Here is a 16,079-nt window from a genome sequence, read left to right as displayed (position 1 = left end):
GCAGGTACCCATGACATTTTCACTGCCGGTAAAGGGTCCACTTCGCGAGTCATCCTCTGAGCTGGACTTGCTGGGCACATGTGTTTCTGTCACCTCCCCGTTTGGCACCTAGAAAACACACACACACACACACACAAAAAAAAAAGTCAGCAAAACCCTATTTTGCGCACACACACACACACGCACACACACGCACACACACGCCCCCATCAGAGTGACTCACATTGCTGGCTTGAGTGAGAACCAGTGGAGATTTGTCCTGCAGCAGACTGAAGGGGCTGGCATTGCCACTAGATGGGGAAGAGTTCATCCTGTGAAGATGGTCAAGAGTACATTCCATATTTCAGCACTTTCAATAACTTCCATTCCAAGAGACATTCTCTAATATTCGGTAGAAGTCTTACCTGTTAAAATCCAGCAACTCATTAGCTATTTGTGTTCCGATGCTTCCAGCATAAATCATGGTGCCTGATGCATTCGAGATACCTGGGATGATGGGGAGGGATTTCTTCGCATCCTCTGAAAAGGAAAATACAACAAGGAATTTACTATAAGAGGACCAAAACTTAGGCAATAAAACACAGAAGGGACGGTGTTCTGATGATCTACTGCAACCAAATCGCACCCTTGATTTGGTAACGTGTGTGATAATCCACCACCTCAAATTTTATATTGTTTACTACGGTTTACAAATTAAACAAGGGCAATAAAACAATGAAACCTCAAACACCATGGCCCAAAAAGTGCCATGTTGCTATGTATCGCAATTTTGTGAATAAAATACATTTCGCCGAGTCTGTAAAGTAGCAGCTAGTCTGTTGGGCTCCTCAGCATAACAGCCTATCATATTCAAGTTTTATTAAAAAAATAAATAAATAAAAAAAAAATAAAGAGAGATAGATAGACAGACAGATAGAAAAAGAAAAACCCGATTGAGATTATAGTCTTTGAACACCTTCATCACTTTACTTACAAATTAAATATATAGATGTTGTTCCAACCTTCTGTGGAAAAAGTATTTTACAGTCCAATCTTTGCACTCAGCCTTCAGAGGGAAATTTCTCCAACAGATGAACTTGTATTGTGTTTGTCCGCCATCTAGCGGCGAGAATGATTAAATGTAGAAAAATAATACCACAGAAGGGTCTAGATCCTGGATCTAGACATTTGCTATAAAACATTATTTAAAGGTCATAACATAATTTGTTTTAATAATAAGAGGAGGGAGAGTAAGAAGAAGAACCATTATAATGTGTGTATAATATATGTCTTTTTCTAATGCATATTTGTTAAAGCATTGTTGATTATTAAAATCAGCACGAAGGAACGAGCTCAATGGTGTTACTTAAAATGAATATAAATTAGATAGATTTAGTGGGGGGAAAAAAAAAATGCTGTTATCAGATCCAACACACCTAGAGAACCTTTCAACCAATCAGATCGTACCATCAGAGCAAGGAGTGTATCAATCAGATAATGTGAAAGGAAACAACTCAAAGCAACAAATCGTATGTAGATTATTATTGATTATAATTCATTATTATCAAAAACATACAGGCAACTAGTGTGTAAAAAAAACACCGACCAGGCATAACATTATGACCATCTGCCTAATATTGTGTTGGTCCCCCTTTTGTTGCCAAAACAGCCCTGACCCATCATGCACTGTGTATTCTGACACCTTTCTATCAGAATCAGCATTAACTTCTTCAGCAATTTGTGCAACAGTAGCTCGTCCGTTGGATCGGATCACACGGGCCAGCCTTCGCGCCCCACGTGCATCATTGACCCTTGGCCGCCCATGATCCTGTCGCCAGTTCACCACTGTTCCTTCCTTGGACCACTTTTTATAGATACTGACCACTGCAGCCCGGGAACACCCCACAAGAGCTGCAGTTTTGGAGATGCTCTGATCCAGTTGTCTAGCCATCACAATGTGTCAAACTCTCCAAATCCTTACGCTTGCCCATTTTTCCTGCTGAACACATCAACTTTGAGGACAAAATGTTCACTTGCTGCCTAATATATCCCACCCACTAACAGGTGCCATGATGAGGAAATAATCAGTCTTATTCACATCACCTCTCAGTGCTCATAATGTTATGCCTGATCGGTGTATTTCCTATATTAAACGGATGATCTGGTCATAACTCGAAACCATATATCACATAGTAGCAATATTCAGTGATACCAACAAATATCAAACATTTGCCTTGGGAAACAAAATCTTATCACATCGTTGAATATTCAGTGATATCACCAAATATCCAAGTGTTTCATTATGAATCAAAATCATATCGTATTGTGTGGAAGCATGAGGTTTAAACCCCAAGTCAGATCTAACAGTTATCTAATAATATAAATGTGGAACTGAATGTTACATACAGTTCATATCACACCGCCAGTATGATCATAACTACTAAGGTCTATATACTCCACGATAAGCAATTCTTTCTATTTATAGAATGATAAACAATATCAGTGTTTACAAAAGCTCAAAAAGCAATGAAGGCCCTCACCTTCGGAAGCTTTGGAATCTATTGGCTGTTCTGACTTGTCCCCTGATCCGCTGGAATTGCTCGTATCACTGCATCAGGCAACACAAGAGTATCACAACAAACGTTTTCCATCATGTGCCTGTTTAAATATTCTTCACAAATATGGAGGAGACAGCTGTACTCACGATATGACTGTGTTTGTTGACACTATATATTCTACTTCTTTGGTCCAGGGATTTATAAAACTAAACCACTGACTTTGCAAGGTGACAAAAGAGCCGTATTTCGTTTTGAACTTGTAGCAGTTTGTCTCGATCTTTTCTTTACTTCTCAACACTAAAAATAGAACAGAAAAATGAGATGAGTAATACTACTGAAACACTGACAGAGAACAGCTCTATGATGTGAGATTTTAGCTATGCAATAACTTTTCTGTGAAATTTCTCTGTTAGCCTGGTCAATTAGCATTAGAGGAAGAACAATAATCTGATTAGATTTTAGTTTAGCTTCCGCTAATTATCTGACACCGTGTTTCTTACAGAATTAACAGAACACTTTAACAAAAGCCGAGTCGGCTCAGCGCTGCACTGATGTCACCTTTTCGGTGTCTGTCTGCTAAATGAGGCAAATCGTCTTGATGAAAATATTCATAGCAGGAAGTGCCTAGCAGCTCCTGTGGTAGATATCCAAGTACAGTGGTGGCTCTGCAAACATTAAAAACAAATAAAATGTTATTAACTCTGATATTTTGGGTCCTTAGGATAAAATAAAATCAATAACAATCCAAAAAATTTCAGTACATTTCCAGTAGAGATAAAAAAGGCTATGCATACATGTTCATCTGTTAAAATACAAAGATTTCAGAGATTTAAAAAAAAAAATAAAAAATTTAAACCAAGATACATCACATCAGATCTTTTTCTAAAACAAAGAGAAACATTTTTGGGGGGGAATTAAGGAGAAAATAGCCTGGTTGCACACATCCTTTACTATTACTTTGTTAAAGCACCTTTTGCTTGTAATAAAGCACTCAGAGCTTTTTTGGGGTCTACCAACTTCTAGATTTGACCATTTTATTCTGATCTTTCTTGCAAAAATGCTCCAGATCCGTTACAAGGGGATCTCTTGTGCATAGTGGTCTTCAACTTGTTCCAGAGGTTTTTCAACAGGTTTTAGATCTGGGCTCTGACTGGGCAATTCCAAACATGCTGATCATCATCTTTCCTTTTGTTCACTTGGATTTGTGCTATTAGTCATGCTGAAAAGTGAAACCATCAGCTATCTCACACAAGCCTGCAGGTTTTGTTGCAAAATAGTCTGGTGTTTGGAGTTATCCATGACTCTACATAGACAGAAGTGCCAACTTGGTGGTCCTGGGAGTCGAACTCACAACATTCCGATCAGTACTCCAACACCTTAAACACTGAGCTTCAACTTAGACTAAAGACTAGAGCATCAGTCACAAGGAGAAGCAGCCACATAAGCATGATGCTGCCACCACCATGCTTCACCATCTTTTATACTTAAGACCAAATACATTCAACCATGGTCTCATTAGACCATAACTCATTTTGCCAAGGATCTGGAGGCGATTTAGGGGATTCCATCGCTTCATCCTACTCCATAACCCAGTCATGTGAAGAACACAAGAGACTGTTACATGCATGTGTGTGACATGTGCTTGCTAGATCTTTTATTGTTGCTGTAGGATCTCTTGGTAGGCTCTATGAGGCACTCTTCATGTCTTTTCAGCTATTTTGGTCATCTATGCACTGCAGTTCCCCATTGTGTCTGAATGATCATGATGATGGCCATGATCACAGTGTCCTATAGTACATCCGATGTTTTTTTTTTTTTAATCTTTGGTACCCCTCTTGTGATCAGTGAGCTCTTGTACATGCTTTTTTAAGCATGGCTTCAGCATGGGTCTTTTTAAACATTTCTATTTTACACTTTATCACATTATATTTAACATGATTTATCTTGGTTTCATTTTAAGCATCACAAAAAGCTGCATATGTATCAACTTTCCAATGCATATAATAAAAAGGCTGCAGATATGCACTACAGATTCAGGAAGAATGTAAAAAAAAATAATCGCAAGAACTTCGTGTGATATGATGTCCTGTGGTGATTTTTGCTGTTACACCATAATAGCTACCTTTAAACATGCCTTTAAATTTACATACCGTTGATCCACAAATGTGAATTTGCCATCCATGGCACAGCGAGTGATGAACTCTGTGGGCTTGACCTTGACCTCTCCGTTGGCCTGGGGGATGGTATGAGGGTGCACGCGGCCCACGGCTACAAGGCAGCTGAAGTGTGAGCTCTCCTTATCGGCCTCAGCCTCTCCCTCTGCTCCGAGCTGACTGGTGGGCCAAGTGCGCATATAGCCGGTGCAGTGCACGGTGCAATAACGCTGCGATTCTGTAACAAGTTGTGTTAACAGAGCTCAATACCAACGTATTCACGTGTGGATAAAGTAAATTTGATTCACTTTATTGCCGTGCAGCGTCTTGTGTTGTGGGGTGTTTTTTTTCCCCCCACACCCTGAGCTTTGACAGAAATGCACTGTGAAATTTGCCTAGGGGTGCAGTAATAAACAACTATGACAGCATGCTGTGACAGTAAAATAGTAAAACATTCTCTGAAACCTGTATAGATAACATCACCCAAAATCTTACTCCAGATACAGTACCTTCATGTCACCCAAATAATCTGACGCTGTGAGCAAACACCATGACGTATTGAAATATATTTGGGATACAAGGGAAAGCACATGAACTTGTTACGCAATCTAGCCTCATCTGTACTGTTACTGTGAACACTATTTCTGATTAAATAATAACTTCTGATTATTACCCCTAAAGCCAAGGGCAATTATAGAATTTAACCCTTTGGACCTCAATAAAGGATAAATAATGTGCGAACAATGAGGAAATAGAAATACAGAGTGTCCCAAAGCTCTCCATATAAAGAGAAGATTTTTTGGCAAAATCTAACCTTTTATAAAAAACAAATGAGTTTATCAAAATCAAACTAAATTCAAAATTTTACAAAATCATACGCATGATGACAAAATTCACACAACAGCCGTATGATGTAGTAAACAACAGGATCAATAAGAATAAAATAAAATAAATGATATGAACATAAAATACACAAACATAAAAAATAAAATTAGAAAAATAACTAAATAAAAATAACTAAATAAAAATAACTAAAAAAAAACATTAAATGTGTAAAATAAAATAAAAAATACTAATAGAATGTCACATTATAATTAAAAATAGAATTAATTAGAAATATATGAAAAAACCTAAAAAATTATATTTGAATGCAGATCAGTGGTAGAAGAGCATGACCACTGAATAAAGTACAGATTTGCACATGTGTACAGTTATGCTGTGCATAAAAAAAAAAAAAGTCAGGTTGAGGTGCTGTGTGCTGAGTAGGTGTGTCCAGAAAAACATCCAGGATCCAGCTATTATCCTGGTTGAGGGATCAAACAGCCTGTGGGAAGAAGCATTTCCAGCTGTACAAGGCAACCTTGGGTCAGCTTCCTGATCTGGCCATGAGAATAATTTCAATGTCTTCCTCTGTTGTCAAAGGCTTATCTTGTGTATATATAGGAGTAATTTTCTTACAAAGTGTTAATCTCCCCATGTATAGATTAATGGGACATTAAGGACTTCTGTACTTCAGTGTGCCTCTGTGTGTGTGTGTGTGTGTGTGTGTGTGTGTGTGTGTGTGCATGCATACAAAACACCTCTTTTGTCTCTCTCTGCTTGCTACTGGTGGATGTTTCTGTAAAGTTAATTTGGATTTAGTTCTAGCAAATGAAAACCTCACCTGAAGCGGTGCTTGGTGTGCTCTGTGTTTGTTTGTGATATCTGGTGCTGCACCATGAGCCAGAAGAACTTTGACATCATTTACAGCTATAGATAAAGTGAACTTATTGGATGTATAACAAGTATGTGAACATGTGGTTGAGTATCTTGTGAAAGAGTCGTCAGCTGAAATCTTGTGGCTTTTTCTAATGCTACATCATTGCGGTAGGTTAAAGCACTGACATCAGAAAACACAAAACTTGTTAAACACGTATAGTTCAACCACAAGGAACAAATGTTTAATACCTAAAGCATTTACGGTTTAAAAGCACTGACTTCAGCCATTTTTTTATTCTGACAGCTCTTCCATGTCAGTCCCAGTGACTTATGGGATAGTACAGGGTCCACTGGTTCTATTCTGTAGAATCTCAGGGGAAGCAGTAGGTCATCAGGGTATTTTTCACCTACTGTTTTATTAATACTGAGAATATGGAAACATCACTCCTTCGGCTCACTGCCTTTTACTATATATTAGGTTAGTAGGGAAATTCAGACACAGCTTTTGTTGATTGTATAGGAATCTGTAAGTGCTTCTGCCAGCTCTGAATTTTGACAAAGATTTTAGAGCATTTTAGGACAGCTGAAATGAACACCAGGATATGCACGATGCACCGGTTTGTGCTGCTTACCTTTCTTTTTTGATGAGCTGGCCTGGAAGTCCTTTTCCTCTTTAACAGCGACTTTGTTGCACTTCATTCGGCAGAAAAAAGAGCGGCGGGCTCCTGAACAGAGTCGAGTGGCTCCTACAGGCAGGTCAGCTTGCACCTGGAGTCCCGCTACACACACATGTGCATGGAGGAATCGCATACACTAACGTTACATTCAATAGACACATTAAATGGTACACTTGGAATTGTATACAATGTCCTCGAATGAGGACTTTTGATCATTTTAAAGTGTTTACTTTTGGCGTCTATAAGGCGTTCCCGTGGGTACAGTTCAGAGGCTGAGAGCTGCTCCTTTACTTTTCCTATGTCCTTTGGATGAACATAATCAAACAAACTCTGGCCTATCAGCTCTGGCTAGGAAGCAAAACAGTAAAATGAGCCATAAATGTGTGATGAATGTCCTGCAATTCAGAAATGGTACTGAACTGGTTTACCAGCTAGTCGTGAGCCAGGACCATTTTCTAATGGTGAATAATAAAAATACGCTCACCCGAGTGTAGTTCAGAATCTTCGAAACAGACTCTGAAACAAATACTATCTTCCCTCTGTCACATCCAACCACAAACAGGAATCCATCCGCAGCCTAGGCAACACGGAGAGCACAAAGGTCAGTGGAATGAAAAACATACTAAGAACAGCTGGACTACAGAGGACCTCTTTAACTCCAACACATCTTTCTGTACACAAAGGTGGTCAGGAACTTAAACAATTTTGTAGTTCAGAGTTATATGTATCTCTCTCTAAATTATAGCTTCTTAACCTTATAGTCTTAATCCCACATGGGTTCACCTGAGATGTGAATGAGGTCTATTATTTAGTTTGCTGCACATAAATTTGATTTACTGAAACTTTTAAAAGTCATTTGTTTTCCAGGTTTTTGTCTTCCCTCTGGCATTTATCTACCAACCAGGCAGACTGAAGGCTGATGTGTTCTTATTCTGAGACACATGAAGTCAGCCAACTTTATCTTTTCTTGTCATTTTGAGTCAAAGGGCAGAATGATACACTCATGGGAAAGCATCTTTTCCACATACATGAGCTCAGACGTCTGTGCTCAGACCTAGTGTCACTGTGATTGACAGGAAAGAGAAACTATGTAATCTCTCCCAGCTAGAGAATATGGGCAATTCTGCTCCCATGGATATCTATGGCCTCATACGATGGAGTAGCTTCAGTAATGCATTAAAGCAGGTAGGTATCACTCTTGACCCAATGCTTTACATGTCACAAGGTTACCCTGAGAACAAGGTGCTTGAGTTCATCATCAGGAAGGAATGAAGGCTTGTAGTTGGCTTCGGCAAAGGAGCTGGTTGCACCTGTCCAAACAAGAAAAGCTACAGTCAGGAAATGATGTACTACTATTTAAGGCATGAAGAGAAACGTCAATCTTAAGAAAAAAAAATTCACCTTTGAGGGATTTGAGGTGTTGCACAGCCATACGCAGCACAGTGAGTTTGTCGAGCTTGCGGGACATGGGGTTACACGTGGGAATCATGGCCGACAGCTCGTCGATCAGGTTATTCATCTTGTCCCGCCTCCGTTTCTCGATTTGGCTGTGAGGTTCCCTGTGGATGTATCATCAAAATGGCACACAAGATCTTAAGTCACACTTCTCAAATGATACAAATGCGCATTATATGAACTCTAACTATAGATCTTGTTTCACATTTCTAAAAGTGTGAAAAGAAACTTCTCCAAAATCATGGGCTTTTTGATGCATGGGCTAAAAGTGCACCAAATGCAAAAATAACAAAAATTGTGGGAAGTGTGTGCATGTGTGTGTAGAGCGGGGGTGGTGGTGGTACTGGTTGGTCTAAGTGCACCAGACTTTGACTTCCTCTAAAAGCACTTCACACAGTGTAGCAAATGACCATCAACAAGTGGAGCCATTCTGTCTCCCTCTCTGCTCTATACTTCTATCCTCTGCCTAAAAGCCACCATAATGTCCAATTCTCCTGGCCTTCAGAGACCATAATACACTTCTTAAATGTGCTGAACAATGCCAGTCTGTAGGTGTCCATTAGCCTTATGTGCTACTCAGAGTGGGAAACCGCACCAACTGATGCCACCAACTGATAAATTAGCAGCTATTTCTTTGAGTCACCAAAATGCATGAGACAGCATGACCCCACTCTTCATCTGAAGGTTAAGATGAACAGACTGAAAATGTCACACCATGCCATGGCCCCAATAACAGAAACAGGTGCTGACTGCTTTATAGGATACACCGCTTATAAAATACACCCTACAGATGAGAAAAAATATTTCACACTTTTGACCTTGCTGTGTTCTTGACCCTGTTTGGAAACTAATCGGTTTGCTGGTTGCAGTGATAATTCCATATAAATCCTACAAATATTCAAGCAATTATTTTGGATATATAGAAAACTTACATGAACAGGCAAGCTAAAAATATAATGCCGCCAAAAAACTCCTACACACTGTATCTTTAAAGGCACCAGTGCTGATGGAACACATGCTGTATGACGTAATGTAAAGGAAAAGATCTCACTTGTGAAATATGTCCTAAAATGATGGCTTTATTTACACCTTAATTTTAACTGACAGAAGTGTCTCGAAACTCGATAAGTGAGATCACATTTAATCCCCACTCGCCCATTCCAAGCAACGGTTTTACTGAATACATCACACTCACATGACTCAGACACAAGACAGGGACTTGTTGGAAAGTACAGTGTGTGTGAAGATTGGTGTTGCAGATTTTATATGAATATAAAACTTCCACATTTCCTTAGGCATTTAAAAAAATGTTACCTGAAAATAATTTTAAAACCAAATACAAAACTTATTTTTGTGTCTAAAGGTATCTTCGTAGAGGTCACAATATAATGTAAGTGGAGAAAAATTAATAAAATTTCTTCAGTACCTGAAACACTTAATTTTCACATGTGGATCATCCCCTTCTGACCTAAAACAAACACATTAGAATGTAATTAGAGAGAAGAAGAGAGAGAGAGAGAATATATATATATATAAAAATATATATATATATACATACATACATATATATATAAAAGAGAGAGAGAGAGAGAGAGAGAGCGCGCCACACCTTTCCTGATCATCCTCCATGTCTTCATCCAGCACGGACACCGATTTTGTTTCCCTGGACACAAAGTGGCTCAGTGATCAACACAAACTAGACGAACAGTTAGCCTTCTGTCTTTATTTAACATAAAACAGACACGCTTTTCATTCTGCACTCATTCACAAAACTCATAATGGACGAAAATGCTGGACTATGACTAACTACATAAGAAAGTAGTTCTGTGTATGTTTTTACTAAGAATACACATTCCACCTCATTTCATCTTTACAGATAGAGAAGTATTAGCAAAACACACAAACACACACACTCTTGCGCACATAGAGGTGCACACGCGCACACACACTCACTTGTCGGTGCTGCCCTTGCGTTTCCTGGTCAGCTCCATGCCGGATGCCGAGCCAGCAGCTGAAGTGGGGGTCACCAAACTGGAAACTGAGAGAGATCGACTCTGAAGACCCTCCTCCAACACATCTCCTGTAACATACAAGCAGTAAAATTTTAGCTTTAATACAGAGTGAGGACACTGAAATTCAATGAAGAATGCTGAAACACATTATTATAGAACAGATACATAATGGCGCCTTATCCTGCTGAAAGAGACCACAGTCATCAGGGAGTACCGTTTCCATGAAAGGGTGTACATGGTCTGTAACAATGCTTAGGTAGGTGGTACGTGTCAAAGTAACATCCACATGGATGGCAGGACCCAAGGTTTCCCAGCAAAACATTGCCCAAAAGCATGACACTGTCTCAGCCGGCTTGCCTTCTTCCCATAGTGCATCCTGGTGCCTTGTGTTCCCCTGGTAAGTGATGCACATGCAGATGGGGATACTCTGATCCAGTCGTCTAGCCATCACAATTTGGCCCTTATCAAACTCACTCAAACTGGAGCACAAAGCCTGTTCTGCAAATCACATTTTTGCTAGAGCCGTGAATATGAAGCAACACGCCCTAAAAGGACAAACATGAAGGCAGACAAATTTTGCACAGCAGTATGTGAAGTCAGGTGAATTCTACAGGTGTGTAACTGCATACATCAATTAACACACTGATTCACAGAACCATAACTTTAATCTGCTGCTACAAGACTCAAATGCTGTTCACTCTGTTTCTCACGCTCTCACTTTTGCACTGCATATCTCTGTTCAGATATCAGAGGACCTTCGGCCAATCAAAGGAGCTCGTTGAGGCACCATGACGTGCTAACACCGTCTGTGAAACTGAATTAAGGAGAGCTGTCTTCACTGAAAATTTCCCAATAGTTAGAAGCCTGGAACCACTTTTCACTCAGGCTTGGTGGATCATTGGAGCGTGGTGGATATTTCTGGTGACTCGATTTCCCGAAAGTTCATTCTAAACGTTAAGTAATCTGCTGCTGAGACTTCCTACGTTCTGAAAACTGCCAAGAAAATGTTTGGACATGTCAGAAATTCATCTCTGGTTTATTCATCTGGCATCATTTTCCTCTTCACAGTGCCAAACTCTGCAGATCTCAGATGAAATCAGGCCTGATTCTGAAGAGTAAAAGTGTTTGGCATTTAGAAAACTGAGCAAAAGACTTTGTTTAAGCACCCTATGACTTTTTTTAAATAGAAATTTTGTTTATTTTCTAACTTCTGCATAACTGAGACAGAACAAAAATGATTTATAGTCCCGAACATTACTTTCCCATAGTACTTTATCATAAAATTGGATTGTTTCAATTTAATTTCATGTTCACATTTCATTAAAAGAAAGCAAAATTAGTGCAAAAGAGCACTTTTCACATGTTAAAGAAACAAAAACCAAAAACAAAGTGTGATATTCAAATTCTCCAAAAGAACCAGGACAAGACTGTCAGTAAGGCTTAGCAGCTTATTCCCCCAATTTGCACGAGAAAACTGATATTTATACAAAAACACTGCCTTAGTTTAGTTTATTACTGTTTTTTTCTCTTTATATTGTTTGGAGAAATGTAATTTTTGAAGGCATTCACAGCCTTTACAGCATTTCTGTGCATTGTAAGACTTTTGTCCAGTGCTGTCTAACTCTAGAAGGAGACAGAATAAGTGTAGTGTCCTGTGAAAACCCTTTACATGGTGGCATTTTGTACTGTAGTGGATACAGTTCTGAATCCTGGGTGGTTTTCATACTGGGCACATCAGCCATGGTCTGAATTAAGAGTGCAATTGTTCCCAGAGTTTGTCTACAGACTCGTTGTTTATCACAAACACGCACAGACAACACATAACTCACCGTGTATATATTACTATTATTATTATTATGCTATTATGTGGTGGAATCTCACCTATCCTGTGTCTCACAACATTCTCCTGCCACACAGGATATCCATGTTGTGAAAACTACTGACGTCATCATTATCTATAACACATGCACAGGTTACTTTACTTCCTGATCGAGTGCAGTACAAGTTCTGTTCACATACACAGGAACCATAGCATAATTCAAGTACAACTGAACTCACACCATCTCCTACAGGCAGTACAGATATAGTCTCTATAGTCTTGTAGACTAAAATGCCAGTGAAAACCCCCTTAAACGCTTCCGGAATTGAGATGCTTCTCTTTTGCATGTTTATGTACTAGAAGTGACATAACATCATTTTGCAGTCTAGTTAGTGGTTAAGGCTCTGGGTCAAGATCGGGGTTCAAGCCCCAGCACCACCAAGCTACCACCACTGGGCCCTTGAGCAAGGCCCCCAACCCACTCTGCTCCAGGGGCACCGTATCATGGCTGACCCTGCGCTCTGACCCCAACCCTCCAAGGATGGGATATGCGAAGAAAGAATTTCACTGTGCTGTAATGTATATGTTACAAAGACAACTTAACTTAAAAAAAAACTTAACTTAGTTACCACCAAAACTGAAAAATAAAGAAACTATTCAGAAGTTGTGACCATTCAATAACTGACCATCTTCAATAATAATAATAATAATCAGAAGAAGGTGGTCTCATCTTACTAAAAATCCAAATCTCTTTCTATAGGATAGTAAGCATAATTCAATTTAACTTACATTTATGTTATAAATAAAACTAATTTAAGCTTTTAATAATGCTGCGGTCATCTCTGTATGCAACGTGAAATGGTCTTAACCCATCGTGACGATGCCACACCCATGGACAAGAGCACACACAAATCAACCAGTATCTGTGAGCTCAAATGTGAAAGAGGGCAATTAGCATTTTTTTGTAAAAGTTCAGCTGTCAAATAACGTAGCATGAGCAGCAGCTTGAAAAGATGCAATGGCTTCGTGTGTCTTGGAGGACGTATGCGTTAACCTTCACTCGGCCTGGACTGTAGCTGTCTGCTGTATGATCCAGGAGAACTGGCTAATGGGTGGAAATTGGCAAATGACCAAATTTGTAAAAGGAATCGGGGAAATAAATTACAATAGAAATAAATGTAAGCAAAAGAAAAACAGCTTGAATACCAGCCTTCCACACACATCTCCATGCTTTTCAGTAAGGAAGTTTACTAAAAAGGAAGTGGAGGCTACACAACTGCCTGGTTTCCCGTTGTTGAAATCTGCATCCACAAGGGATGAAGAGGGATGTCACAAAATACACAGAGGGCTCATAATTCAGAATAACTTACAAGCTCTCTGGACATTGACATTTTACTCATATAGCAGTAAGATATAAAAGAGCAGTCTGGCAAAACAGTAGCAGTTAAAGGCAGTCTGACTAAACTAAACATGCCTAGTCGTGATCTTGTGTACTAATTTGTGGTTGATTTCAAGCAGCCACTAGACAAAACACTGGAAATTGCAAATTTCCTTTACATGGCAGAGAGATACATATTCCCCAAACCATCCTCTACATACTGCATTTCATCTGTTCACACTTCACACACGTTTCAAACACACTCCCCCAAGCTGTAAGATTTGTACGTGTTCATGTATATACAATATTAAGCCTCACTATTCTTACATCTTAATTATCCTTACTTTTGCTTTTTTGTTGTTTATGTTATATTTGCTGAGGTTTGCCTGAGCTTCACTTTAAGCATTGTATTGTCACTTCACTGTCTCTTCCATCTGTACATATGACACAAACCTGAAACTTGGAACTTGAAGGAGTCAAAGTCATTTAAAAGTAAAACCATTTCCAGGAAAACAAGGAATCTGCTGGAACTAAAATAGCGAGTGTTCCTGTGTCTATTTTTGCTGTTGGAAGGAAGCCATGGTGGAAATTGTGTTGGAAAAGAAAGAGAGACTGAAATCACCATCGGTATTCATGCACGCAATGAAACTTCCAAGGAGCCTTAAAAGCAGATACGTCTTGGGTCTGCATGTTCGAAATAGCAGATATTCAAATGAATTCTAAGGCTAATCATATCACTATCAGCAGATCAGGCTTATTATTAGGGTTAAACTTTAAGGACTTGGCCAACTAATTTCAAGACTTAGACAACATCTTTCATTTTAAAACATTACACAAATTAATGCATATATCAAGAGCATCTACTCCCATTTTCTCCACCTAGACCTATGAGACAAATACACTGATCAGCCATAACATTATGACTGCCTGCCTAATATCATGTTGTGTTGGTCCCCCTTTTGCTGCCAAAACAGCTCTGACCCATCAAGGCATGGACTCCACTAGATCCCTGAAGGTGTGCTGTGGTATCTGACACCAAGACGTTAGCAGCAGATCCTTCAAGTCCTGCAAGTTGTGGGGTGGGGCCTCCATGGATCTGACTTGTTTGTTCAGCACATCCCACAGATGCACGATTGGATTAAGATCTGGGGAATTTGGAGGCCAAGTCAACACTCTCGTTGTTGTCATCAAACCATTCCTGAACCATTTTTGCTTTGTGGCACGGCGCATTATCCTGCTGAAAGAGGCCACAGTTATCAGTGAATACCGTAATAACGTTACAGCCATAATGTTATGGCTGATTGGTGTTTCAATGTCCTAGATTTACTGCATCTCTACTGAAAACCTACCACTGCATTTGGACCTTCGGGCTACGTTCACACATACAGTGATTTTATCCCTGCAAGTCGCCAGTCGGTGTTGTATGAAGTTTCTACTACTGGTTGCCAGGGCAGTAATGTTTATCAGCAGGTTTCGCAATTAGGATTTCACTTAACACATAAATCAGTTTTCTTGCCGCTAAAATGAAATGTTCTGGAGTGAGATTTGGCGTTTGTATATACACAATTCAGCAGTGCATCATATCACGTGAGACGAAGGAGACATGGTGTGTTGAAGTCACTCCATACTTGCACGCCGTTAAACTTTTCTCTACTTGGACACGGCCACATCTGGTTGCCTAACGTTGCTCATGTTGCCAGATGTCACCAGCTCTCATAAGGGCTTTTCAGTTGACGCTGGGTCGCTATAAATGCCAGACAACCTGAACAGTCATAGGTTATCATGTGTCACTGGTCACACTGCTCGAACTTTCCCTGGGGTGAACAATTGATACCATTTATTTATAATCTGGGGTTATCACACTGGACCTTCCTAATACCATGGCTTGGTGACTGGATAAATACAGCATGCAGATTAATACACCAGTGTAAATAAATAAATAAAAGGTCTGCTGTTCTGTCCTAGCAAGCATTAATAACTTCTACAGCTTTCTAATCATTCTTTGTCCTTATTAACTTTGTTGGATAATTGACCAAGCATATATTAATATATTGCTATGGTGCACACACTAGTGTGTTTCAGATGTCTTGCTTAAGTGTTGTTACACTTTTGGCACTGCAGTGTTTCGGAGTAGGGTTTCATAAACTCGGATAAAACGTGGTGTTAGCACTGCCTCTAACTTACATGAGTGAAATCCTCTGCCTGGGGTTATAAGCAGGGTTTAGAGTGACGATAAGCCAGAGTTAAGTGCAGTGTGAAAAGCCCTATTGAAAATGAATGTTCTCCGGTTGCTTTGTTGCTGGGTGTGTGTGTGTACGTAGCATAAAAGGCCACGATTTATCTACTTTGC

General features: G+C 39.5%; 1 protein-coding gene across 2 annotated transcripts in view; it reads right to left on the bottom strand.

Annotated features, from left to right (window-relative positions):
- The window catches only part of bmal2 (basic helix-loop-helix ARNT like 2), a 28,860-nt gene that overhangs the window by 3,968 nt on the left and 8,813 nt on the right, over positions 1-16,079 (bottom strand). The window contains exons 2-16 of one of the 2 annotated variants that reach the window (XM_058388174.1): positions 10,474-10,600; positions 10,130-10,183; positions 9,947-9,988; positions 8,467-8,624; positions 8,296-8,375; positions 7,550-7,642; positions 7,296-7,413; positions 7,021-7,167; positions 4,688-4,928; positions 3,096-3,202; positions 2,684-2,834; positions 2,520-2,587; positions 405-519; positions 224-311; positions 9-108 (exon numbers count right to left, since the gene is read on the bottom strand). In XM_058388174.1, the coding sequence (XP_058244157.1) occupies positions 9-108; positions 224-311; positions 405-519; positions 2,520-2,587; positions 2,684-2,834; positions 3,096-3,202; positions 4,688-4,928; positions 7,021-7,167; positions 7,296-7,413; positions 7,550-7,642; positions 8,296-8,375; positions 8,467-8,624; positions 9,947-9,988; positions 10,130-10,183; positions 10,474-10,600 (1,689 nt within the window). Of the gene's footprint in view, positions 1-8; positions 109-223; positions 312-404; positions 520-973; positions 1,099-2,519; positions 2,588-2,683; positions 2,835-3,095; positions 3,203-4,687; positions 4,929-7,020; positions 7,168-7,295; positions 7,414-7,549; positions 7,643-8,295; positions 8,376-8,466; positions 8,625-9,946; positions 9,989-10,129; positions 10,184-10,473; positions 10,601-16,079 lie in introns of those variants that run through there. The other variant, XR_009204480.1, reaches the window with a different exon arrangement.

Source organism: Hemibagrus wyckioides, linkage group LG04 (genome assembly GCF_019097595.1).
Source record: "Hemibagrus wyckioides isolate EC202008001 linkage group LG04, SWU_Hwy_1.0, whole genome shotgun sequence".
In the NCBI taxonomy this organism is placed as follows: domain Eukaryota; kingdom Metazoa; phylum Chordata; class Actinopteri; order Siluriformes; family Bagridae; genus Hemibagrus; species Hemibagrus wyckioides.
This window is presented reverse-complemented; position numbering and strand designations above follow the sequence as displayed.